This window comes from Procambarus clarkii, chromosome 15 (assembly GCF_040958095.1).
Source record: "Procambarus clarkii isolate CNS0578487 chromosome 15, FALCON_Pclarkii_2.0, whole genome shotgun sequence".
In the NCBI taxonomy this organism is placed as follows: Eukaryota; Metazoa; Arthropoda; class Malacostraca; order Decapoda; family Cambaridae; genus Procambarus; species Procambarus clarkii.
This window is the reverse complement of record NC_091164.1, coordinates 3,932,865-3,959,000: the sequence shown is the minus strand read 5'-3', so window position 1 is coordinate 3,959,000 and position 26,136 is coordinate 3,932,865. Positions and strand designations below refer to the sequence as shown.

General features: G+C 38.6%; 1 protein-coding gene across 7 annotated transcripts in view; it reads left to right on the top strand.

Annotated features, from left to right (window-relative positions):
• The window catches only part of LOC123759052 (E3 ubiquitin-protein ligase RNF123), a 51,551-nt gene that overhangs the window by 17,720 nt on the left and 7,695 nt on the right, over window positions 1-26,136 (top strand). For all 7 annotated transcript variants that reach the window (XM_045743829.2, XM_045743828.2, XM_045743832.2 and 4 more), the window contains 17 exons: window positions 2,136-2,379; window positions 2,547-2,786; window positions 2,929-3,110; window positions 5,876-6,030; window positions 6,576-6,712; window positions 8,520-8,771; window positions 10,563-10,650; window positions 11,364-11,647; window positions 13,387-13,554; window positions 14,385-14,502; window positions 14,792-14,954; window positions 18,202-18,392; window positions 20,932-21,071; window positions 21,632-21,820; window positions 21,984-22,143; window positions 24,260-24,544; window positions 25,228-25,408. In XM_045743829.2, coding sequence (XP_045599785.1) covers window positions 2,136-2,379; window positions 2,547-2,786; window positions 2,929-3,110; window positions 5,876-6,030; window positions 6,576-6,712; window positions 8,520-8,771; window positions 10,563-10,650; window positions 11,364-11,647; window positions 13,387-13,554; window positions 14,385-14,502; window positions 14,792-14,954; window positions 18,202-18,392; window positions 20,932-21,071; window positions 21,632-21,820; window positions 21,984-22,143; window positions 24,260-24,544; window positions 25,228-25,408 — 3,177 coding nt within the window. The remainder of the gene's footprint in view (window positions 1-2,135; window positions 2,380-2,546; window positions 2,787-2,928; window positions 3,111-5,875; window positions 6,031-6,575; window positions 6,713-8,519; window positions 8,772-10,562; window positions 10,651-11,363; window positions 11,648-13,386; window positions 13,555-14,384; window positions 14,503-14,791; window positions 14,955-18,201; window positions 18,393-20,931; window positions 21,072-21,631; window positions 21,821-21,983; window positions 22,144-24,259; window positions 24,545-25,227; window positions 25,409-26,136) is intronic.

Below are 26,136 nucleotides of genomic sequence, written 5' to 3'. Positions count from 1 at the left end.
GCTTTAGCTAACTCTGGTAGAGGTTAATTCATTTATTGCTATATGGAACATGCCGATTCTAAAACACATTGATATCAATGTGTTTTGCTACATTTCTCTGCCTGATGCATGCTAAATCTGCATGACAATTCAAGCCTTCCCATACAAGTTCTTTGATGTCGGTAATGATTTAGACATGGCAATTTATGGGATTATTTTTGCTTCATTGCTTTGCTCTTGAATGTAGGTATTTGTTTGACTGTTCCTTTACATGCATGGAGTAAGTGCAGAATGTTCTGTTCATCACTGGGTTTCACTTTGGCTCAGATGGTGGTCCTTTATGTTTTTGTATTTTAGGTCCACGAGTATACCTTGCAGCCACGCTTTAGTGTGTGGGGAGGGAGGTTGAAGGTGCTGTTTCAGCTTTATTCCTTGGGAAAGGGGAATTATTAAGCTAGCTTTTAAACAAAAGCTAGCTTAATTAAGCTTTCCTGTGGAGGTTGGACGTGGACATTTTTTTGACCAAGGAATAAAACCCTTCTGGAGGCAATAGTTGAGGAACCCATCTGGTTTTTCTTTGAACCTTCTTGGTACTCTCTCTCTTGGTTACTGTTGTGGTTACCAAGACTCTCCTTTCATCTATTGAGTGGAGCAGATTCTGGTACTGGTCTCTGGTGCGAACCTGTCAGTGACTACAGGATGTGAGATCTAGTTCCTTATACTCTACCTTGCCTCCAAGCCATTTATACCCGACATGCTAATTACCTCTCTAACATTAACATTTCATCATATTTTTTCTTAAACGTTGTGGATGAAATTGGTTTCAGCAACATCTTCAACTACATTTCGCTTGCCAACCACCCGTACAGGGAACAAGAACTACTCTACATCTTAAATTAAATATCTCTAGTGGCTTTCTCGTAATCGTGTAAAAATGCTTTTGAAATTTCTGTGCAGTTCTGTGTTGCCCTGCCTGTCTGCATAATTTATGTCCAAGAACAATGGGATCTTGCTTGAGGGAGCAGCTGAATGATGCAACTTTTAAAGGAGCTTTTAATATTAATGTAACTTTAAGCCTTATTTTTTGTTTTATCCATAATATTTTTCATTTATCATTTGTGTAAATGCTCGGTGCATATTGCAGTGTTTTTAAACATTTAGTTTGTCATTATTCTTTTGGGGAAAATCTGACATTTAACCTGTTCCTCAGTTTTTCTTGGGCAGAGAAATAAATTTTATGTTAAACTGTTTAAAGATATATAAACATGAATTACAATGAGCTACATGTAAATCATTGGCAGAGAAAGTAAAAGACACAATTCAATGAGAGCTTGTCAAAATATTCATGTAGCTCTTTTTTTTTCCGAGCAAGGTTTTTTCCTTGGTTGTTTCTAGAACCAGGGCCAGGATTTACCCAGAAACTGCTTAAAGGGCACTAAGTTTACTTTTACTCTACCATGACAAAAGCACTTTTTAAATGGTATTGCATGCAATTTGAGAGAATCTCAATCCATCACATGAAAGAACCACTTAGGAAATTCTTCAACCTGTAGTTCTGTGTCCTAATGTTTCATTAGAATACTTCACTTTCTCTGCCAGATAAGAGAAAGTGACTAAGAAACGCCTCACTAGGGGCCTTGGTTTGTAGGATGCTTTCATTGGGCTTCTGGGAGGGCTGACCTTTCAGTGGCCCTGTCCCTGTTTAGCTTCAATTTTATACTATAGTAAGCTGCTGCCTTTTCTGTTTTTCTTATTTCTTTTGTCTCTCCATTCAGGAAGTTGAGTAGAAACTAGCTCTTTTTCTTGTTTTTCAATTATTTCTTGAAGATGTTGAACAGTTTGCTCTTTGATGTCGATGAATGGTTTCTCTCACGAGATGGCTCGAGATTCTCTACAATGTAGCAAGACTATTTGAAAAGTTACAAACAGGATAATAGATTAGAACCTTTCTTGTAATCAGTGTCCGGGTGTCAGTGGGCCAGCCAGAGGCTTTGGGTCTGCGATCAAATATCCCTGCAAGCCCCCCACCCCCCCACCCACCCCCCCAAAAAAAGTTGTGTCGTGGGTGGCCCTGGCCCTATCTCGGAAAGCAACTGATGGGGCTGCTCAGATACTTTGCATTTCAATCCTCTCAAAGCCTTATTTTTCCACATCAGAAATGGTAAATCTCTTGGGCCAGCTTTCTCCAATGTCAAAACTGGTCCTGGAGTGGCATATTTCCCAGCTGTTTCACTGGCACTAGGAGAAAACTTGATTGTAAATTTTGGGGCAACGCCTTTCCGTTACCACCAGCAAGGATTCTCCCCTCTTGAAGAATCCCCCTCCAGCGATCTACTAACTGCTCATCGCTGCGTGTCATGGCTAATAAGCCTAGTTAACCTACAAAGCAGCTTGTCTCAGGTACTCTTGCCAGTATATATATAGTATTTTCAAGTAATTTTTACTGTTGTATATGTGAAATTTATAAAAAATAATTTAATTTATAATAAGAATTTTAACATGTATATTTGAATGTTATTTTTTATTAGCAAATTTCTCTCTGCTTTGAATTTGACTTTTTGCCGCAGGAACATTTGAATGGAGGACGTCAGAAAGCTTGTATATTCATAGTTGTGCAGCATATTGCTGCACACTTGGGGCCATTATTGGCTACACCATATGTTGTAGAAGCTTGCCTTGTTCCTGCTTTAGCAAAGGTGGCAGAAGTAACACCAGAGACCCACACAGGCCCACACAGGCTGGGCACGTCTGGACTGAACTTGCCAAAAGCACACATCTTTTTTGACTTTCTAATGGCCTCCCTGGAGGTAGGCTTGCCCTAATGATTGTACAGTGATTAAATTGTTAACAAATAATTAATTCAAGTTCTGCTTAATATGAGTGATAAATAAATCCTAGTTTTTAATTCAGTAAAAATTATCTTTTTTGTTTTTTGTGTTTGTTTTTTAGAGTCATGAACTTCTCAAGTGCCTGGAGAATATGATCATCTGTTTGCTAACAGGCCACAAGCAGGCAGCCGAAAATATTCATTTTTGTGGCCAGAAATACAACCTACGTTTGTTATATGTTCTTCTTTCTCACACTAGCCTCAGGAAGTATTGCCTTGGCCACATACTTTTTGATAAAGTAAGGTAAGCAAGCACCTTTTGTTTACTGTCAGCTAATCTATGATGGGTAAGGACAGTTAGAATGATTGAAAAGCCAGGATAATTATAGTGATGATTCTAATAAGAAAATCTAACAGTACTCATCCTATTTGAGTGCCTGATTGTAAACCAGATTATGACCTGAAATTGTGTACAAACTTTTCATTCATTTATTTTTAGTGGAAAACATCCAATTTCATTATTGACATTTTGTGAAGCATTACTAACCAATTAGTGACCTGTGAAATATGTTAAATTTCATGAACAGTCTTGGATAAATTATAAGGATTCAACTGCATATTAATTGTAAAAAGAATTTCATAAAAAATTCAAGTGAATGACGTTAACTTGGTCTTCACGCTAAAACTGTTGTACTTAAGTACTGTATAGGCTTTTTGTTCCAAAATACAATAATTAAGTTTTTATATTAATGCTCTTCAGGTTAAAATTAAAATTCCTTAACAGTTTGATATAATATCATAATTTAATAATGTAACCGATGTTGATTTACTAAGTCTGTGTTTGCTTAACCACTGCACTGTAGTACTGTGGACACCATGATATCATGGGGGAAAGGGGGGGGCATACACTAGCATATCACTTTTGTTAGTACAGTGTATCAGAAGAATAAAAAACTCCCGCATGTACACGGGGGCTCACATCTTGTTCCTCGGGACTCCAGTAGACAGATGACATCTTGAAAAAAAAATTATCTGCGTCTTTCCTGTTCGTTTAGATGTTCCTTTAGAAAATAATCTTTAGGAAAATTAGTCATACTCATGATTTAGTGACAGGAATCTGATAAAAATAGCAGTGTTCGTAGTTATAATAGTAATGTGCGTAGTATATGTCTGAGTATTTTGCTCAGTCAGGTGAAGTCGTTTGCTTGATTCAGCCAGTCGTACCATGTTGCTCTATACTGTGCTAAGATTTCATTACCACCCACTCCAAAATTACTTGGTGGTTCATTATTGTTTATAAATATATAGATAGGTGTATGTAATGTATTTATGTAGTGCCATACAGTAACAGCAAAAAACAATATTTTATTGATGTAAAAATATAATATAATGTCACTAGATAAGAGCACCATATATTTTAGCATAACACCATATACAGTATATATATATATATATATATATATATATATATATATATATATATATATATATATATATACACACACACACACACACACACACACACACACACACACACACACACACACACACACACACACACACACACACACACACACACACACACACACACACACACACACACACACACACACACACACACACACACACACACACACACACACACACACACACACACACACACACACACACACACACACACACACACACACACACACACACACACACACACACACACACACACACACACACACACACACACACACACACACACACACACACACACACACACACACACACACACACACACACACACACACACACACACACACACACACACACACACACACACACACACACACACACACACACACACACACACACACACACACACACACACACACACACACACACACACACACACACACACACACACACACACACACACACACACACACACACACACACACACACACACACACACACACACACACACACACACACACACACACACACACACACACACACACACACACACACACACACACACACACACACACACACACACACACACACACACACACACACACACACACACACACACACACACACACACACACACACACAGAGAGAGAGAGAGAGAGAGAGAGAGAGAGAGAGAGAGAGAGAGAGAGAGAGAGAGAGAGAGTCAGTGTATATGGTGTTATGCTAAACATATATATAACACCATTTAACTACTATATAAATTCCTCAGATTACACACGATTGAATAATAATAATAATGCAAGAAACTAGATATAAAACCATTCTAAGACATTGAAATAATTGTGTAATGTATTTGTGGCAGCTCCTGCCACACTGCTTGGCTAAAACACACTGTCGCTAATGTGTACTCTTATCAGAATATTGCTAGACTTCCTTGTCCCATCACAGCCAAAGTATACCACATGCATTTTTTTTAAGTTTCTATTTTAACAATATAAAAATAAAAAAATTTGAAATCTTTTTCTGTGCACTGGGTGCTTGTCATATGTAATAGCTACACAGCAGAGTGGTTAATGTTTAAAATATTATGAATTTACAAATATTATGAATTGGAAATACTAGACAATGCTGCATGCTTTCCATACTGATGGTGTTCCAAGGGAAGGTTGGTTTCAGACCTGGGTGCTGGAACAGGAGTGAAACCACAAAATAATATGGGTTCCTTGAGGTTATCTTGAGATGATTTCAGGGCTTAGAGTCCCCACAGCCCGGTTCTCGACCTGGCCTCCTTTTTTGTTACATACCCCCAGGAAGCAGCCCATAGCAGCTGTCTAACTCTCAGGTACCTACTTACTGCTAGGTAACAGGGGCATCAGGGTGAAAGAAAAATTTTGCCCATTTGTCTCCGCCTCCACCGGGGATCGAACCCGGAACCTCAGGACTACGAATCCGAAGCGCTGTCCATTCAGCTGTCGGTGGAGTGAATAAGTTAAATTAATATATTAAATGACAAATTGCAGCTCTTCAGTCTCCAAAATTTAATACATAAATTCACATTAATCAAACCTTGTAATAGTACTTTTTAATTTTTCTCTTCCAAACTAGGTTTCCCAGTTTTCTTAATACAAAATCAATCGATGAAGACGGCCTTACTGAGGTGGTACCCTCAGTCTGGTGGAGCTCAAAGGATGGGACAGTCATCAATGGTTGCAAACAAGAATATGATGAATCATGCAACATAATCCACACTGCTGTCCAAGGTAAGCAACTAGTGACTGGAACTCATCAGTTTTGCTTTTAATATGGATGAGGACACACATTAATCATGTTATATGCTAACTTATTGTCATCTATTGATGATTACTTACTGTACTTACACAGACATTCTTAGTCCATATATGATGACTGTGTAAGCTCAGGAACTGAGCTCAATTAAAATTTATGGAGATATGGTCTATTGTCCATTTTTTAAATAACATTATTGGCATCTCTTGTAAGTAGAATTTATTTTCAAAATAAAATAAGCTATAAAAATGATCTCGAAAAATTATTACTAAGTACAGTATTACTAAGCCAACTTAATTCGATGAATTGAGGCAACTTTGGCTATATGAACACCCTGGTCCATATAATTGAGGGTTTGCTTCAGTAGCAAATTATTCCTGCTCAATATTGAGGGATCCATTCATTTGCAATCCATTTTTTCAAGGTTCCACTGTACTGCAATATTGTATAGAGATATCGTGGATTAGTAGGATGAAAAAAAATTATGCAATTAATTTTTGTTTGTTTTGTATTGTTTTAGAGGTTGAAGAGATCCAGTTATCTATCCTGCGAAACCTGTTAAGTGTAGACGATGCTGCTAATTACCAGGATTCCAGCAGAGCATTATTTCTGGCCAAGTTTCGCACCTTCCTTAAGGAGCATGCACCGGGGTCCAGGGTAAGGCATCATAGAGCAGAAAAGAAGATGTGAAGAAATATTTTTTTTTTTTTTTTACTATCATTACCTTGTAGAAATCTGTGAAACATATACTGTATGCAGTTTTTAATTAGGTTGTTTATCTGCCTGTACCATATTCATTGTTATGTGTTGCATTCGGTTGCTCCGTAAAGTAAGTTTCCTCGTCTTTGGATGGTAATGTAATGTCTGGGATCCTCTCGGACGTAGGTTCGAACCCTCATCACGGCCCTTGGGCATTTGTTCATTTGATGCATCACGCTATTGTGATTTCTTTGTGTAATTTTCATTATATTTTTTCTTAGTCATTGTTGGAATTGGCTTCAACAACCTTTTCAATGCATTCCACTTGCCAACCACCCGTACAAGGAACGAGACATTCCTTGCATCTTTTCGACTCAATTGTGAGTCCAGCTTCAACTGATGGCTCCTTGTCCTATCTCTGTAATTTAAATAGGTTTCCTTTTTCTACTTTGTCTATTTTGCTGAGATTTTGTATGTAGTGGTCATGTCTCTTCAGTTTCTCTTCTCTCTTTAAGGTTGTGAGGGCGAGTTCTCTCAACCTGCCCCCATAGGTGAGGCCTGTCAATTCTAGCACTAAAATAGTTGGAAACCTGAACTTTTCTCAAATTTCACAAAATGTGAGTTCTGTGCTCGTGATGTGCTCCAGTAATAGTCTCACACTGGCAGTGTGTATGAACTTTGAAAGCCTCCTTGTTTAGATTCTTAAATGATGTTCTCATGTTTGCAAACTTCCCATATGCTACTGATGTTATCCTGTTCACATTGGCTTTTGGAGTTAAAGTTGGAATTATGTCTACTCCCAGGCCTTTTCCTCTTATTGTTTCTTATAATTGCTATCCCCCCATATGGTGTAGTTGAATACAGGTCTTCTGTCTCCCTTACACATTTTCATTATTTTACACTTTGGATTAAATTCCAGCTGCCATTTATCTGCCCATTTCTGAAGTTTGTCAAGATCTTCTTGCAACACCCTACAATTCTCTTCAGTTCTTAGTTTTCTCATTAACTTCACATAATTTACAAATATCAACATGTAAGAGCTCACTCCCTCTACAAGGACATTTACATAAATTAAAAAGAGCAATGGCCTTAGGACAGAACCCTGAGGAACACCACTTTCCACTCCTCTCCAGCCTGATATGTCCTCTCTGACTATGACCCTTTGTTTCCCTTCTGGCAAGTACGCCTGTACCCAGTCCAGTGCCTTTTCTGTTATTCCCGCTTGTCTCGCCATCTTGTGTCCTAGTTTTTTGTGAGAAACTTTCTCAGATGCTTTCTGGAAGTCTAGGATGATGCAGTCTACCTCATCTCTCCTTCTTATTTTGGTGACCCATATCATAGAATTCAATCCAGTTAGTTAAACATGATTTTACATTTTTGAAGCAGTGTTGTTTCTCTGTTATAAAATTTATTCTTCCCCAAATGTTCTACAGTCTCTTTTTCTGACGACTTTTTATATTATCTAGCATGGAATGTATGTTAATGACACTGGTCTATAGTTTAGTGCTTCATGTCTGTTCCGTTTCTTGAATATTGAAAATACATTTGCCTTTTTCTGATTTGCTGTTTTCCAAAAGAAAACTTGTTAAAATCCTGTATTGAGGACAACATATTATGAAGTTTACTTATTTTATATTTTACTGTAAACTTACAAGTACAATAGAGTATTTTGAATTTAGGAAATTTCAGAGTTGTATACAGTATATTATGTATTTATGCTTTCTTGAGGAATGCTTGAGTAATACTTTATTTTATTACATTTAAGGTGCCTGTTGTTGGATACACTCCACTTCCAGTTATTCTTTGTCTCTTTCATCGCCTTTTGGCAATGTTCCATGAGCTGTGGAATATTGAAGCACAGGGAACTGAAATTATAATCCCACCTCGACTCTTCTATGATGGGTCTGTAAATTACTTTGATACACATCGACTAGGTGGGCTTGAATCTCATCTAATGAAGACCCTCAAAAAAGAATTGAACAAAGCTCTCCCAGTGACTCGTGTGGACACGCCTAAGGTCAGGAAAGAATCTTTTTATTTGTTATGCAGTACTGTAATTTGTCTTCATTTAAAGACAGCATTTGATGTTCCTTGTAGAAAGAGTTCATAAAAGCAAATTTATATTGGTAATCTATGACTTGTTATGCATAAGTATTCACAGTATTTGACAGAATATATGTAACGTTGATGAGCGTTAAGTACCAAATTGTTTAATGTGGAGGATGTTGACCCGAAATTTTTTTTAAAAGGTCAGATGTAACACAAATAAGGAGCAATGGTTTCAAATTCAGCAAGCCACAATGTAGGGCTGAGAACAGGAAATGCTTTTTCACCCACAGGGTTAAAAACCCGTGGAACTGCCTACTCGCCAGAGCCGTAAATGCAAAACCTTGAAATTTAAAAATCAAGCTTGTTAAAAAAAAAAAAACTTAACAAGCTGCTGGCTTTCTGTTCTCATTGAGGACAGGAAGTGGCATCTTAGGTAAATTCAGGTAAATAAATATATATATATATAGTTATATATAACATATGAATAGTGCGTGCGGTAAGAGCAAAAACAGTATGTTTTATTTGTCCAAAATTATATTGTGGTGCACATATTAGTGACAGAAATAGATCTATACATACCTACAGGGAGGTTAGAGAGTATCTGCAGGAAGTTTACTGGGAGAAAAGTCAGCAAATAAGATGATGGAACTCATAACACAAATATGCAAAGAAGCAACAGAACAGTTTTTGTGAACTACAGTATATGATAAAGGTACTAACAAATTTATACCAAAATAGAGTTGCAAAAATAGAAAACAAGATTGGTTCAACAGAAATTGTGAGAGGGCCAGATACCAATAGACACAAAAATGGAATCGATGTAGGAAGAGGCCAAACCCTCAAACATAAGAGCGATACAAAGAAACAAAAAAGAACTACACGGCAGTGAGAAGATAGGAAGAAAGAAATCTGGACCTAAAACCAGTGTTGAATGTGAAGAAACACCAGTTTCTGGGTGAGCCCCAGAGGCTCCCTAAGCTATTAGACTAATTTAGTGCCATACTACTAGAAGCCATCAGTCACGGAGTTCTGTTGGCCTAGGGGGAACCACGAGCCTCACCCCCTCTAGAGAGGTGAAGGGAGCAATGGCCTATGAACACTTCATTTAAAGTCTAACATCTTTGCCACCACCAGGGAAGCACCCAGAATGATAGGCAAATCAAAACAAACTACTGCACAATTTAAAAATGAGACCGAAGCCTCAACATTGCCAGAAGAACTCCACAACAATGAAAACCAACAGCTTGTGAACATAGCTCTCTGCTAGTTTGCGCCACCTTTCCCCTCATTTGGGGGAGGAGGGAGCCAATCTGGGTCAGCCAGGCCCCCCACCATTCGGTTCTATAATAAATCACGCATGACAACCTTTCAGAGTTGTTTAGATTTATTTACCTTGCTGTCATCTGTTTCGTGTCATCCTACCTTTCTGGTAGCTATTTCCTCAGTTAGTTATTATAAATCCTCTGCTCTCTGTGCTTCTGAGAGAGGACTAGGTTTTGGCTCTGGTCTCCAGTGGGCTTTTAAAAACTTGTAGAATCTTGGTGTGATTTGAATTGGGTGAAGCTATCTAGACGGTTTGCAAGAGGGAGTCGCCGAGGACTCGCCAGAAAGAGGCGTTTCATTTCATTCAACTCCGTTTTTTCTTGTATATGTTTTCCTTTTTTATCTTTTTCTTCTGATTTGACATATAATGTTTCATTCCTTTTTTGGTTTTTAAGAAGTTATATAAACAATGTCTTAGGAATTTTGATTTTTGCAGGTGATAAGTGAATTAGATAATGCAACAGCTGGTGTCAGTTCCGCAGAAGACATGAACATTATGCACAGCAATGAGCCCTCTACATCAGGTGTGTATTAACAAGACATACCAACCACATTCACCTTGTGCTGTAAGGGCATTGCCTTGTCAATAGTAGAGCTGTCAAAATTTTATTACAAAACCTCATGTAATTACCTAAGTATAGTTAGAGGATGAGAGCTAAATGGACAAATCCACAAGGGCCGTGATGAGGGTTCGAACCTACGTCCGAGAGGATCCCAGATGCTGCCTTAATCGACTGAGTTACAACATGGTTAAAAGAATTGTAACCGGGAAATTATCCAGATTTACCAATGATCATCTCGGACGTAGGGTTCAGAACCTCATCATGCCCCTTGGGGATTTGTTCATTTGATGCATCACGCTATTATCATTTCTGTGTGTAATAAAGTAAGGGCGAAGGGGTAGAACAGCCTATTGACATAGCTCAAGTGCATGGGGGAATTGCGTAAAACCCTGATTTGTGTCTTGGAGAGACTGCAGGACCCGTTGGTAAATCAGGATGATTTTCCGGTTGCAATTTTTTTAACCATGTCGTAGCTCAGTCGATTAAGGCAGCGTCTGGGATCCTCTCGGACATAGGTTCGAACCCTCATCACGACCCTTGTGGATTTGTTCATTTGATGCATCACGCTATTGTGATTTCTGTCTGTAATCTTGTGCAGTTGCTTTCAGAGACTTGCACATACTATCATGTGAGCATATTATATGAAAAAGTTTAAATTTTTCTCATTTTTGCAGGTGCAGTGCTGGGTAAGGCACTGGTGTCAGGAGAGTCTGCTATAGACAGTGACATGAAACTTGTAAATGTCACACCGGGAGATATGGATGACAAGCCTGATCACAATGGAGGTTCCAAGATGAGGCGCGACTCCCTCCTTCACCTGCTTGATGGGATTATACTACTCTACCACATTGGGGCACACAAGCAACTTGGGAAGGTAGCAGCACAGAGGGATTCCATGAACGACAATATCACTCATGTGTTAGAGATTGACAAAAAGATGAAGTACTGCAAGGAAAAGGTAATAAGCTTGTTTTATAAAACATATTTGTTGTTTTGATAGGGATTTGATCTGCTAACTTGTTGCACACATTAGGTTGAGAATAAAATATGGGTGATAATTTAGAATGTGGTTGATAGCTTATCAGAAACCAGGATAAATTTATTGACTGATGTAAATGGTTAGCAAGGAGGAAAAGGTTGATGATAATGATGTGAAAAAGGAAACTTCGAACTACTGGCTTTTACTCTACTGACATATGGTTAAAATTTATGGATGTATATTACTGACATGAAGAGATGAATTGTTTGCTAGTATATGGTATTATTGACTTGAGGTGGTCAAATGTATGGAGTATATTGCTGACATGAGGAGGTAACATTCTTAACAAAAGGTAACAAAAAATTCTTGTCTAGTAATAAGGCAGCATTCATATTGGTCAAATTGGGATTGGTACACATCTAGTAATTATATAAATAAAGTTGCTTTAAACTTACTGATTTATTCTCATTGGAGTTTGGTAATCTTGTTGCTGAAAATAAGTTACTTCTTCAAAGGACTGTTCTCCTGTACTAAAGCACTTGTGTCCCAGCTGCTTTACCATTTGGGTATACATCAGCCACAAGCATTTGCTAGAGCATATGATCCGATGTAGGTTGTCACATCCAAGCTTTCTTCTTGGCCAAACCATGCTCCTTGTTCAGGGCTTGGAGGTTTCTGGAAGTCTAACCTTATTTGGTGGCAGGTTAATGTCCCATTCTTTTACCCTCTGTGCTGACTGTGTGGGGCACTAGGTAGCATGTCTTTCCATTCTGTTCCTTCTTTTTTTCTGGGCGGTACAGTACTCCTGTTCCTTCCCTTGCCTGCAATTTACATGTGTGTGGACTGTGTCAAGAAGCATGTGAGGCTACCATCAAGGAATCCTGCTGAGGATATGTTGCTGTTGCTTAGTGGCTGTTTGGGAGGTTATCTCATTGGCTAATTGGTAATTAGTAAAAGCATTCCATGGGAGTCACTTGTGATACCTAGGATGGTCATTCTGGGCTCAATTGCAATTTTTCCAGTTCCCTCCTATTACCATTATGAGATGATGCACATTTGAATGGATGCCTACTGTATCAATACCGCATGTCAACATGATCAGAACGTTCATGGTCCAATGGATTTGTAAGGATTTTGATTTATAAAGCAGCCTGTTGTATTCCTCAGAATGTAATTTATTAAGTTATCAGTAGATTGCCATTTACATTTTAGAGGCCTCTTTGGTTATGAATAAATGTTGAAACTTACGTTCCCATTCGTAAAGAAAGTTTTAGCTACGTTTAGTGTATTGTTTAAAAATTGTTGCTAGATGATGGCCAAACCTTACATCGGAAAATGGAGAAATGATGTTGCTTCAAAATCACACGACTTGATAATAGTCCTGGACAGACTGAAACAACATTGTTTCTCCGTTTTCTGACGTGTGGTTTGGTCATTACATCTTCAGCCACCTTATTGTGACTCATTATTTGTTTATTACTAGTTCTTAAGTGATGGACTTTATCTTAAATTTTGAGGATTTCTTAAGTAGTTTCATTTTGTGAGGACTGTATTTGAGAAGTTGCTTCTCCTTGGCATGTGTAAGATCAACTTTGAAGAAGGAGAGATGTTTGAAGTTTGTGGTGTGTGTTTAAGTTTATAATATCATAAGCTTTGTATCTAAATATGCCCTATTACAAACTCTAGTTCTACAACGTATTTAAATATTTTTGCCACAGGGTTCGAGTACAAGTCAGTTGAATGAACTAAGTGGATCAAGGGAGGTGTTTATGAATAAACTCCAGGAGCAAGCCAGGCAGCAGGCATGGGTAATAGCAGCCATACACTCTGCAGAGAAATACTCCCACTTAGTATCTCTTATGCAGGTCATTCTCTCATCACTCAAAGTAAGTGCAAAACACAGTTATGTTGTTAAGTTCCCCCAATGATAAGTCTATTGTAAACAGAAAAGTTGAAGATGCTAAGTAACAGGACTGTGGAGATGGTACATAAAACCTTCGGCTCCAACTCCTCAATTTATGGTTCCTCTGACTCTTCAATTTATATATCGGTATAGGAAATAAATAATAAATGTACAAATTATTTATTTCCTATATTGATTGAAAGCATGCAACATAAAAGGAATTTCATCACTGCCAGTATGAATTATCAGGCTGATATTTAGAACCTTAACCCTTAAGCCGCTAAGGTCCTTTTGGCCTTCAACACCCACAGGCGCAACAAAAAAAAATCCAAAATTTTTTTCATCTTATAAAAGTGTTTATTTGTGTTTCCTGATCACGGGAAAAAAATTCGTAGGTGGCATATTCTGCATAATTACGCAGAGAGAGTAGAGTCTTTTAAATATGCCAAAGCTAGAAGATAGAAGAAAAAGAAGTGATATGATCACTACTTAAAAAACAATAACAGGAATTGACCAAATTGACAAAGAGGAATTCCTGAAATCGGCAACTTCAAGAACAAAGGTGCCAAAAAATTATTAGAAAGTTTTCTTTTGCAAACAGAGTGGTAGACGGTTGGAACAAGTTAAGTGAGAAGGTGGTGGAGGACAAAACCTTCAGTAGTTTCAAAGCATTATATGACAGAGTACTGGGAAGATAGGACACCACGAGCGTGGTTCTCATCCTGTAACTACACTAAAGTAATTACACTCATACCTATGTACATATGTATGTACACATACAGTGATACCTAATTTTGTTCCATATCTTTGTAGGCTGCTTCAAGTGAAGGGGAGTTATTTGGTTTTGTGCCAGATTTCTATGTAGAGAGCTTAACTGAGATGTGTACGGCTTTGCGTCTCTATTTCACTGTTCCCCCAGAAAGTGCACTAAGTAAGTTTTATTCATAGTTTGTTACTTTTAATGAAACAAATGGGAAAAATCTATTTATTTGCAATTTACAACACTGCTAGCTTCATAAAAATATAAGATGCTCCAGAGTTTTTGTATTTCAAATAATGTTGATACTGTTATCAGGTAACATTTCAACTATCAAGAATATTCTCTGACTTTGATAGTAAAAAATTGCTATTCTTTTGAAACTCATGACCATGTTTTTTATACAGTATTAACAAAAATGAGAATGACTTTTTGTGATTTATAGGCCGTTTCTTTTCTGTAGGCTCTCAGAGTCTTCTTTCAAGTGTGGGTGAATTCCTTGCATTGCACTTCTGTGATTCACGAATAGTGTATGCCGACAGCAAAGATTCTCTCATTCAAGCTCTTGCAGGCTTCGTATGTCACCAGACAACCTTGACTGCTCTGGAAAATATGCCAGAAGCTAGGTAAGTCTTTTTTCTTCTGTAAAACAATTTTTTTGTTTTGCTGCAATAAATGATAATGCTTACTTAACGAAAAGGTAATTCAGTGTGATAGGCGAGTTTTACCAAGTGCATCAAAGAAATATTTTCAACATTTTGTAATGTTCATCCACACACATCTGGGCTTCCAAATTGAAGTTTGGGCCTGGCAGCTCCAGCCATTTGGTAGCAATAGGGAAAGTCCTTAAACCAATGGTAAATCTAAATCTGCCAGGAATTCTGAGTTCCTAATGATTAATGATAAATATGCAAAGATCATTTTTTTATTATAAAAATGTAAAATAACAGCTCCATGTTGTGAAAAATAGGGCAAAGTAAATTTGTTTTATTTTGCAATTAAAATACTATACATAGCATTCCTTGGCAAGTATGCTTATTTCTTGTATTTATGATGAAGTCCTATGATTTACAATGATAAGCAGTGGAAAGTACCAAGACTTGGAGTGCTGTATCTTCCCTTCATATCTGAACTTAAAAATCTCACTAATACCCCTCCCTTCTCCTTGATATATAACTTGCCTTTTGACAAGCTAACATACTTCGTAATAATCTGGCTTATACTGTTCCTGCTTCCAATGCTGCTGGTATTTATTTAGTTTCTTGTTTTTCTTGTGTTCTCCAATACTTTGGTGAAACTAGCTATAGTCAAGAAGTGTTGCACTTGTAATATAAACAGTGCTCTTTTCTGTCATTTTTGGGACTCCAATCATTCTATAGCTTGGTCTTCAAAAATAATTTTTACGGCTGCTTTACTGAATCAAACCTTAGTTCTAGCTTTGTTGTTGTTGTTGTTGTTGTTGTGTCTTGCCTTTCTCAATGCAGAGTTAAATGCTATGCTATAATGTTCTTGGCATGTATGATCTGACTTAGCTATCGGCCCCTCTGACCTCTCGTATCATTTTTGTCTATCTCTTTGTGTTTGTAGGTTATTCTCTTTTCTTGGGGACTCTCTTGTAGCTCCTTGAAGCTACCATCTTTGATGTAGGTACCATCATCAAAGGGTTCTCGGACCTACCAGAGAACCTTCAAGATCCGCACTCGAAAATGGCCGTAGAACTCCCTAAACTATAAACAAATGATAGAAAATGTTACAATATTAGCACCTGCTCATTTGCCCCACCCTCCCCTTTGATTTTGGAGGAAGAATGGGGGCAAGTCACTGCTCACAGGTTGCTCCACCATCAGTTCTTCTCTGATGTGTGCCAAGTCTGCCACTGTCGCTATTGCTCCAGTGTTTTTCTTGAGTTTTCTTTTGCCTTTGTGATTGTTCCTTGCACGTTTGTGCATGTGGATCAGGTGTTTAGTGCACTTGGAGCTTCACGTATTCAGGGTTTCCTTCCCTGGGCACTCCCTAGTGCTTCCATTGTGCTGCCAGAGTTTTCTTCCCTGGAGTGTGCTGGGGGTCGCTCCTTTAGAGGTCCACCTTGTTTGTGGTGGCCTTCACCTTGGTGTAAGTCTGAGGTTTTGAGCATCTGTCTTTTCCCCAGTTCAAGCATCTTGGCTGGTGGGATACACTGGGTTACAGATGTGCTGTACTTCAGCACACCAAGGTAGATTTTCACAATCCTCTTAGCCAGGCTGTTGGTGCTGGCAGAGCTGCTGCAGCTTGCATTTGGGGTCAATGCTTTCTTTTCTCAGTTTCGCATGCTGTCTTGTGCATTGTTTCTCCTCTGGCCTCTGGCCTGCTCATGTGCTACAGCAGTTGGCTTCATTACCAGACTTGGTGCTTTATTTTCTGTCTTTGGCTCAGTTTACTGTATCCCCCTTTGGTCTGGGATTGCTTTCTTAAGGCGCTTTTCCTGGTCTCTGGTTTCCATCTTGGTGAGCTTCAAACTCTCCTTCATGCTGGGGTTTTTGTTCCTTTGGTTTGAGGGTCTGGAGGAGTCGACTGGATACTGGGCTCGTCTCCAGCCAACTAATTTTTTTCTGACGAAGAATGAGTTGCTTGGTTTCTGAAGGGGACTTTTGATTGTTGATTCTTGGGTGGTTCTGCTGGGGTGCTTCATGTTTTGTGTTTGGTGGTAGCTCTCCATCAATAACTTTGTGCCACCTCTTCTGCATCGGTGGATGCCTTGTGGGTTCATCCTGTTTCCTTGGTCTCCAAAGCTCATATTTCTCAGGTTGTTCGCAGTATCCTTAAGTCTAGTCAACCTGTGGTCTACCCTTGTGCCCATGATGTCCACAAGTAAGCCACTCTTTCAACTGTTTTAATCAATGTTCTCATGCCTCGGCACCCCTGTGTGGCCTTGGGTTGGCTTTCTACTCCAATGGTCTCGTCTTTGATACCTGTGGTGCTCCCTTCTCCCTGGTGAGTGCCAATTTCTTCCTTCTTTGTGGGTAGTTAGTTTCAGGGAGCCACAGGGGGCTCCTTCCAGAAAACAAGCATTGAATGTAATGAAATGCCAATTTCCGAGTGATCCCTTTTGGTTCCCTGACACCATTCCTTCCTCGGGAATTCAGGTTCTTACATTATTCGTTGAACTGACAGTGGAGCGGCCTGTGAGCAATGGCTTGCTCCCCTCCCCACAAATGAGGGGTAGGGTGGGGCAAACAAACAGGTGCTAGTTTTGTAACTTTTTAAATCATTTGTTTACATAGATTGGGGAGTTCTATAGCTATTTTCCAGCCTACAGGTCTCGGAGACATGCTCGACAATTTCTGGCTCGCCCAGAAATTGTCGTTTCATTACATTTATTGCTGGTTTTTTGGCATAAGTACGTGCTGCCTCAAATAGGGCGGTGCATGCTTTTGACGAGTACAATATATCTCAAATGTTCGGTCTGGCATTCTTAAATATTCATTAACATGTGCTAGTTTTTTTTACCATTGTAAAAATTGTGTGGTCACTTTGCAAGAAAAGATTCAATACAATCTCTTATTTTTTATATAACATAGGGGCAGTAAGAATCCTGCAATAAGTATAGGAAGTTGAGACTGCAATGTAAGCAGTAAATTTTTACCTAGACCAGTTCTCACATAGCTGCACTTTTGTTATTCATTAAAAAATCAGTTTGCATTTTGTAAAGATACTTTTACTTTAGAAATGTTTTTCTTGTCAAATACAATAGGTACTGTATATATTTAATTGCTCTTAATGATATATCCTAATTTATTCTTAGATATTAACAAATTTTATATCTACATGCTCTAAAACAGAGGATTACTAATTATGTTTTTTAATTAATTATTACCTTATCTTTTTAATTCACAGTCGGCAACAGATGGTTCGAAACCTCCTACAGCCTTACGAAAATCGTGCCTGGGCTCAGAATAACTGGATTTTGGTGCGGTTTTGGAAAGGCTGTGGGTTTGGTTTCCGATATACAAGAAGCCCTCATATGACTAACAAATTTGGTCCAAAACCAGCCCATACTGACAACCCTAACTTCACTCAAACAACAGGTAAATGTGATGACTTTATTGACCATGTTACCATATACTGTATAGTGAGCTTCTGTACAAACTCTTTGAGGTTTGATGTGAGTACTTACTTTCTATGATAACTTATTTTTTTATAATTTATCATAGAAATAACCCAGTATATGTTACCATATACTGTATAGTGAGCTTATCATAGAAATAACCCAGTATATGTTACCATATACTGTATAGTGAGCTTCTGTACAAACTCTTTGAGGTTTGATGTGAGTACTTACTTTCTATGATAACTTATTTTTTTATAATTTATCATAGAAATAACTTTGTGCAAATTGATATTTATCTGTTCATAAAATACATATTAATAAGATATACAGACACACAAAGCATATACACCCTTCAAGGAGCCAGAAGGATCACCTTGCTCGAGTAAAACTCCAGTCTGAACAACATCCAGACCAAGAACTGAACCAGGGAAAAAGAGGTACATGAACCCAACTTCAGCCAGTCTGGCTAAAAAGTGTCCGCTGCATAAATCTCTGAATTGAGGAGCCAGCCACAAAGGATGGAAGACCTTTGCCGACATGAAGAAGTCCACCTCTGGGCGACTGAACTTCTCGAAACGCCAACGGGAGGACGCGTCATCGACGGTCCACACTGTGGAAATGGAATAGATGTGAGATAGCCCATTTGCATGAATGTTGGACACTGCTGCATGTGAACTGTGCTGGAAATCAAATCCCAAGAGTCCAGAAGTTGAGCTACACAGAGTCCAGCTCCAAAAGGGGTAGGATGTAAGTGATTCCCAGGAAGTGGACCCACAGTGAAGTAGTCAGAATGTAGCCCAAAGGAAGCTAAATCCTCCACAGGGTCTACCACACAGCCACAAACACTCTCACTCTTGTGCTTGATGGAATGTCCCAGACTACCAATTCTGGAAGGCATGGTGAGCACTGGCTGCAAAAACCCAATTCAGAACTGTGGCACCTTGAACACATTGAGTGACAGAAAAGAATTGTGCCACAGAACCAAGCCCTGATAAATCCCAATGAGGAAGCTGGCAAAGCAAAATCTAATGAAGTGTGGGTGGAGCCCAAATCCAACAGTCCCAGCAGTGGCAAAACAAATGGAACTGGTGAAACCTTGCCCAGGAAAAATGCCATGCAGGTAAAGATCAGGCTCCCACATAACTACTCAACCAACCAATGAATCACCTGGGGTTGATCCAGGTAATTCATTGAATCACCTGAATCAGCAACAACAGATAGTGATTATGCTGCAGCAGGAGGCAGAGAAAGAGGCACCGACCAGGAGTCCTTAATGAGGAACAACCAGATCCGCACTTAGAACATAACCAGTTGGAACTTCTGTCACTTCACCAGGAATTCAAACTTGGCAAACTGGGAAAGAACCAGATTCCTAGCCAGCTGACACATGGACTAACTGAAGGGTCCAAACCAACCAGTCAGTAATTTGGGCAAAGATGCAAACTCCTAATAGACACAGCTGGTTTACCACTACCCATGCTAACCTGGTAAACATTTGAGGAGCCAGATTCAAGCTGAATGGCAGAAACTTGAAGCATAAAGCTTGATACTCCACAATGAAACCTATCCAATCCCTGAACCTCAGATGAATCGAGACTTGTCAGGATGCGACCTTGTAAACCTGAGACTCTAGGCTGTCTGGTTCTGGTTTTTGGTACTAATGAGCAAGAGCTAGTTTTGAGTGAGCCACTTGTTATGAATTAATTGTTTTCAGAGTTTTTTTGGCTATTTCAATGCTTCATTTTCTATGAAGAATGGTTAACGCTCTGGGTTCTCAGTATGCCAAAGAACTCTGTGACTCATGGCACATAGTAGATGGAACATACATCAGAGATGGTGGCTTCAGGAAACCGCCGTGGCTTGCCCAGAAATTGGCATGTCATTACATTCAAGAGGTGTTTCTTGGACATAGTCATCCTTATTCATGATGACCACAGGGTTGGACTTTGATTTGATTGAGTCAGCCCTGATTAATCAATGTCCCAATAGTCTTAATGTTATCACCCTCATTTGTACAAGTTTCTTGAACAAATTAGATCTATATTTAAGATCTGTTATTGTACGTCAGTTCATAGGAAGATGAATGTTGGACCTCACAAAGCACCTCTGATAAAGGGTGTTTGGATAATTTCCAGTCTTGCCTTTTGTTGTTTAATTAGTTTATGTAAAATTTTTGAAGCCCTGAATATTGTAGTTCTTATTAATAGGATAATTTTTTCTCAGCCTCGTGTGAATTTATTTTTGTGTTTAAGTTTTAATATTGCACAATATGTATCACAATATTGCACAATATTGTATTGGAAAAACTGATTAAACACACTGCCACCTTGGTGTCTGGTAATAATACAGACACCAAGATCCAGCAAATGTCTATACTGTATTATTACCATTTGTCTAATGTATTCATTAATCTATACAATTTCAGGCAGTGGTACACTGTATTGCATGACTTTCTGTTGCTCTTGTACTTGTTACTGTAAGTTAATGTTTTGTTCATTTATTCTCTATTTTCACAGCTCCTTGCCCATCGCCAGTTTTCCAAAGACACGTTGTGAAGGTGCTGGAAAGTTCATCAGATGTGGCCACACCCTTCCTCAATTCATTGCTAAATCAGCTCAACTGGGCCTTCTCAGAGTTCATTGGAATGTTACAGGAGGTGAGATATTGGAGACAGGCTAAAGAGAAAGGCTTAGGGCCCTTTGAAATTATCCTAATTTTATATTTATTGAACATATATGCACTCAAAGTGCAAACTGTCAATACAGTTCTGCAAATTACCAGTGATTGGTGCCTCTGAAATTTAGGTAGCAGTCATTCTTGTAAACATATGTTGTTGAATATGACCAAAAGGGTAAGATTAATGATTCTAACACGAATCTTCTCGATATTTCTTATGCTTTACTTCACTGTCGAGGGTAGTTGAAAAATTAACTCTCCAAAGTTCATCATCCAGGTTCTGCTCTTTCCCTAAGTTCACTTTGTAATTCAACCACCTCCCACCCATCTTTGTCCTTACCTCATGATGTTATGTCATCTTTATCCATGTGATGGGACCTTTGATATTCTAAAAAAAAAAATTATTTAAAGTTTATGAATTAAAGTAAAGAGGACTGATGGAATTGTCAAATTTACATTTATATTGCATTCTTTCATTTGCATTATTGACTAATATTAATTTCAATGTTAAAAATCAAATACTTCAAAATTTACCAACAGATCCAAAATGCTTCAAACCGTCCTGAGCGTGTGTTTATTGATTCGAGACAACTCCGAATTTGTGCCACATGTTTTGATTTGGCTTTGGCCCTCCTACGTGTTCTGGAGATGATTGTAAATATAGCACCACAGCTGTTTACAGATTTTTCCAGATCCAATGCTGAACTACTTTTGTCAAGATTATGTCAGGTTTGTGTGTTGTTCATTCTTGTAAAACTGGAAACTGTGTATAGTACATGATAATATATGCTTTTACCTTACATTTTTTCAAATTTGAATACAGTAAATATAATTTGCTTATCATTTCTAATAGTTATATTTTAAGCAAGCAATGCAATTTTTCTCTTGACAGTTATTATGTCAAGTTCTTAACCGTGTAAGTGGATGGTCTGGATGCTTTGGCCATGTTGTAGGCCTTGAGATCCCAGGCTTGGAAACTATACATCAGTACCCCATACTCACATCCGTCACAGGGATTCTGGTCACACTTATCAGCCATGATATTGTACAAGGTATGATACTCTTCTTTGCCATTTTTAACTCTTGAGTATGTTTGTGTTCCATTACAGAATTCAGTATTGTATATACTGTAGTGTGTGATATAAGCACATCATGTTGCTTCAAATGAAACTCCTCTTCCTGGTAGAGTCCTGGTGGCTCCCTGACTGCTTCCCTACCAGGTGTGTTAGTTTGCCAGTTCATTGTACGTCTATCTGCTCCAGACTGACCTTGGAGCCTGCTATTAGCCATGGGCCCAGGCCATCTAGTGGCGGCCATTAATACTGTACTAGCGGATTCAAGCTAGTTACGAGTGATCCAATTGTTTGGATTGAATTGTTTGTGGAGTCATTTTGACTGTTTCGATGATTCATTGCCTATGACCCTTGCAGTTGTCTGTAAAGCTTCGCTAACTTTCTGAATGCTTGCCTAGTGAGGGTGATATTGTCTCCTGCTTCTTGTGCCTCTTAGTGAAGAGAGCCACGTTCTAGCTCTGATCTCTGGTAGGCCGAACAGTCCTGATGTGACCCAGTAATGTGGCACTTGAAATATTTCTACACAAAACTGTGTACAAACTCATTAAACTAGAAGGAATATTTTAAGAGATTGCCCAGCATTTCATATCAAAGGAACCAAGCCAAAAAAAATAAAAATAATGCAATTATGAATGCAGCAACACCCATACATACCAGGGGGATTTTATAGTAAGAGAAAGAAAACAAAATGGCAAGAGATGTCCAAACTCAACCATCAACTTAGTCAAATGTTAAACAGGACATGAACAATGTGGCACCTGTTAAACAGGACATGAACAATGTGGCACCCGTTAAACAGGACATGAACAATGTGGCACCCCTATCAGAACCCCAGATATTAACACCACGTAAAATACCCAGCACTTCCACAAATAAGATAATATCTTATTTGACAACATACAAAGCATCAAAACATGCAAAACAAAGTCCACTTTCTAAATGGTCCCCTAAATGAGGCAAATGCAGTTTTTGCAGCTTTGACTGAAACTCACACAAAGGACTATTCAATGAGAGATGGATACCAGAATTTAATCTTTTCAGATGTGATAGAAAACATAGGCATCAGGGTGAGGTCAGCCTAGACATCAAAGACACCCTCATCTGTACAGAGCTGCTAAACCAACCTGTCCTCTTACAAATTATATCGTTTTTCTCTCTTATACACACTCGGGCTAAAAAAAAGAATGTAGTTGAAAATGGAATCGGTTTGCAAAAGTGACGTTCTGTCCCGTTTTCTGTTTTGGGTCCTCTAGCTTAGGCTGCTAGGTTATGGGAGGAAACTTTCAATTAACGGTTTTCATGATGTTTTGAAACCTTAGGAGATATTAACTCCTAAGCCCCGGACTTTGGAGCATTAGTCGCCTCGACTTTGGTTTCGTCCGTGCCCCTTTGTCCTTTCCCTGCTGTTATTCGTCCTGTTTCTTCCCTGCTGCACCCAGCTCTGAAGCGTCTGAGGGTCTCGGAGTCGTTGCAGGGTTTAGTTGGTGGGTGAGACTCGGGCAACTTCGGGGGATGCCCCATCCGATGTGGCGATAGGGGCATTTGAACCAGTTCCTCCAGCCGGTGCTCCTGGGTCTGACCAGTGGGGCCCCTTCTTTCCTGCTTTTCCGGTGGACTCTGCCTTTTCTATTCAAGCGGAGGATTTGGAGGACGGCTAGGCCCCCGGTCCTGATGTGGAGGTTCCCGGGGCGGGGGAGGGGCTGACTTGGGCCCCATTTGTCCCTGCTTGGGTGTTGTACCCTCTGAGCAGGGCTTGTTGTTACTGGAGGGGGGGAGTTTTCTTATCCTCCCTTCCTGTATGAGTTTGATACGGCGTCAGCTCCTCCCTGGGTTCGGTTCTGGGTTTCCTTGGGTTCTTCGGTCCCCTTCCTTAATACAAAATGAGTCTGATCTCTATTAGTCAGTTTAAGTGAGGTCCAGATTTTCTGGATGTGCTATACAGTAGATAGCCATCATCATAACTTATTGTTTGCATATGATATGTATAATCTCATGATATCATGCAAATTTGTACATTTCTTTATACATATTAAAGCAATATTACCAAATTATTTTCATGAAGTTTTAATGATACTCTCCCTACCTACCCCACCAGTAAATCCCAAGGCCCAGGTGGCAACAAGAACACTGCTAAATGAACCGAGTTTCCAGATAAGTTCTGTATATCAGCTTCTCGGTGGTCAAGACGTTTTGAAGGCCTCGTCATCCATGGCATACGCAGGAGCATCAGCCACACCCTCAGCCTCGGCCTCAGACAGAGCTCAGTTGTTAACTGAACATTGTTCCAGTTACCTAGACTGTTTACCATTGCCAGCTCATGTGAGGGGAGCAAATTCTCACATTAATAATAGTGCAGGCATTAAGTTTTCATTGAGAAATTGTAAGTACATTATACAGTTACATACACCATTACTTTTTTTTTGGCATTTACTAGATTAAATCAACTACCCAGAATTTTGTTTACCCTTGCTTGTGTATCTGTTTTGCAGTTAGAAATTGGTTATGATTAAATAGATTAAAATAGTAATTGTATATACAATAGTGATCAAATGATTTTCATACATTTATCTTTATGTATCTTATTGTTTACATAACAATAAAAGCATGATAATTTATTACCATACATATAAATAATTTTTAATAAAAAGTCTTACTTAACCTGATTTATAGAAGTACAGTATATGTTAAATCGTCTTATGAGAAATTTTCTCTGCATTTAATGCAAACATCATAGCGTATTTTAATTAGAAACCCCATATTATTGGACGAAAGATATATTGTACAATTCAGTAATTGAAACGGTTTTGGTTCACATTATTCCCTTTTTAACCGAGGTGTTACATCAGTGGTTCTTAACACCTGGGTGACTCCAGCATTTTGAGTGGCTCACCAAGGGTCTCCAGCTATATTATACATAAATTGAACTGCTATGAAACACAGTTTTACAACCTAACTAAAAAGGGTGTCAGTGTGTACTAACTTAGAATAGGGTACTGTATATTTTACTAAACTCTTAACATGTACATAGATTAATAGCATTCATTTTATATTTTGCCATCACAGACCCTGATGATATATCTAATTCTGAAATAAGCCAAGTGGAGCATGTCATATCACACCTTGAAAAATGTGTGGAGAGCCGGGGAGAACCTACTTCAGGAGACGATGAGGATTCCTTATGTACAATTTGTTATGCATATCCTGCATCTGCAGTGTTTTCACCCTGTGCACACTCATCCTGCAGGTTAGAGTAACTCAATTTATTTGTATGTGATGTTCTTATCTATTTGTGTTTGTGGGAATGAGCTCCTTTCTTGGCTCCTAGTTATCAATTTGCTGGTGCAACAACTGGATCCTCTTATACTTTATCATACTTACACTTAAAGCTATAGATGGAGTCAAGCATCCCTTGCTGTCTTTAGTAGTTAATTCCATTTGTTTACAGCTGGAGAAATACTTTTATACTTTTACACTCAAACAAACCTCACTTTATTGATTTCATGTTTAGTGCAAATTGTCCAGCGGATCAAACAAATGTTCATTTCTATGAAAATTGTACACATTAGAACAACTGAGCCAATACATCTGGACTTGTATTATACAATGCATAGTCTTTTTTAATTTTCAAATGCAAAATGTAATTTTTTAAATTATATTATATCATATATCAAATTATATCATACAATATTAAAATAAAACGTTCAAAGCAGCCAAAATTGAGAATTCGTTTTGAGTACAATACATTGACAAAACAAATAGATTGGCCAAATGCGTCCAACTCCCTTAAGTTTTCTGGCGCCTTGTGCTTCTCCTTGCCTCGGTGTACAAGCAGTAGATGAACTCCTTGTACAGTAGATAAATATACCATACTTTATCATTTGAACTTTGTGAAAAGGAGGAGGAAATATAAAGTAGCAAAAAGATAATATTAGGGAGTTCATTACTCAGTCAAATGGTATACAAAAGGAAAAC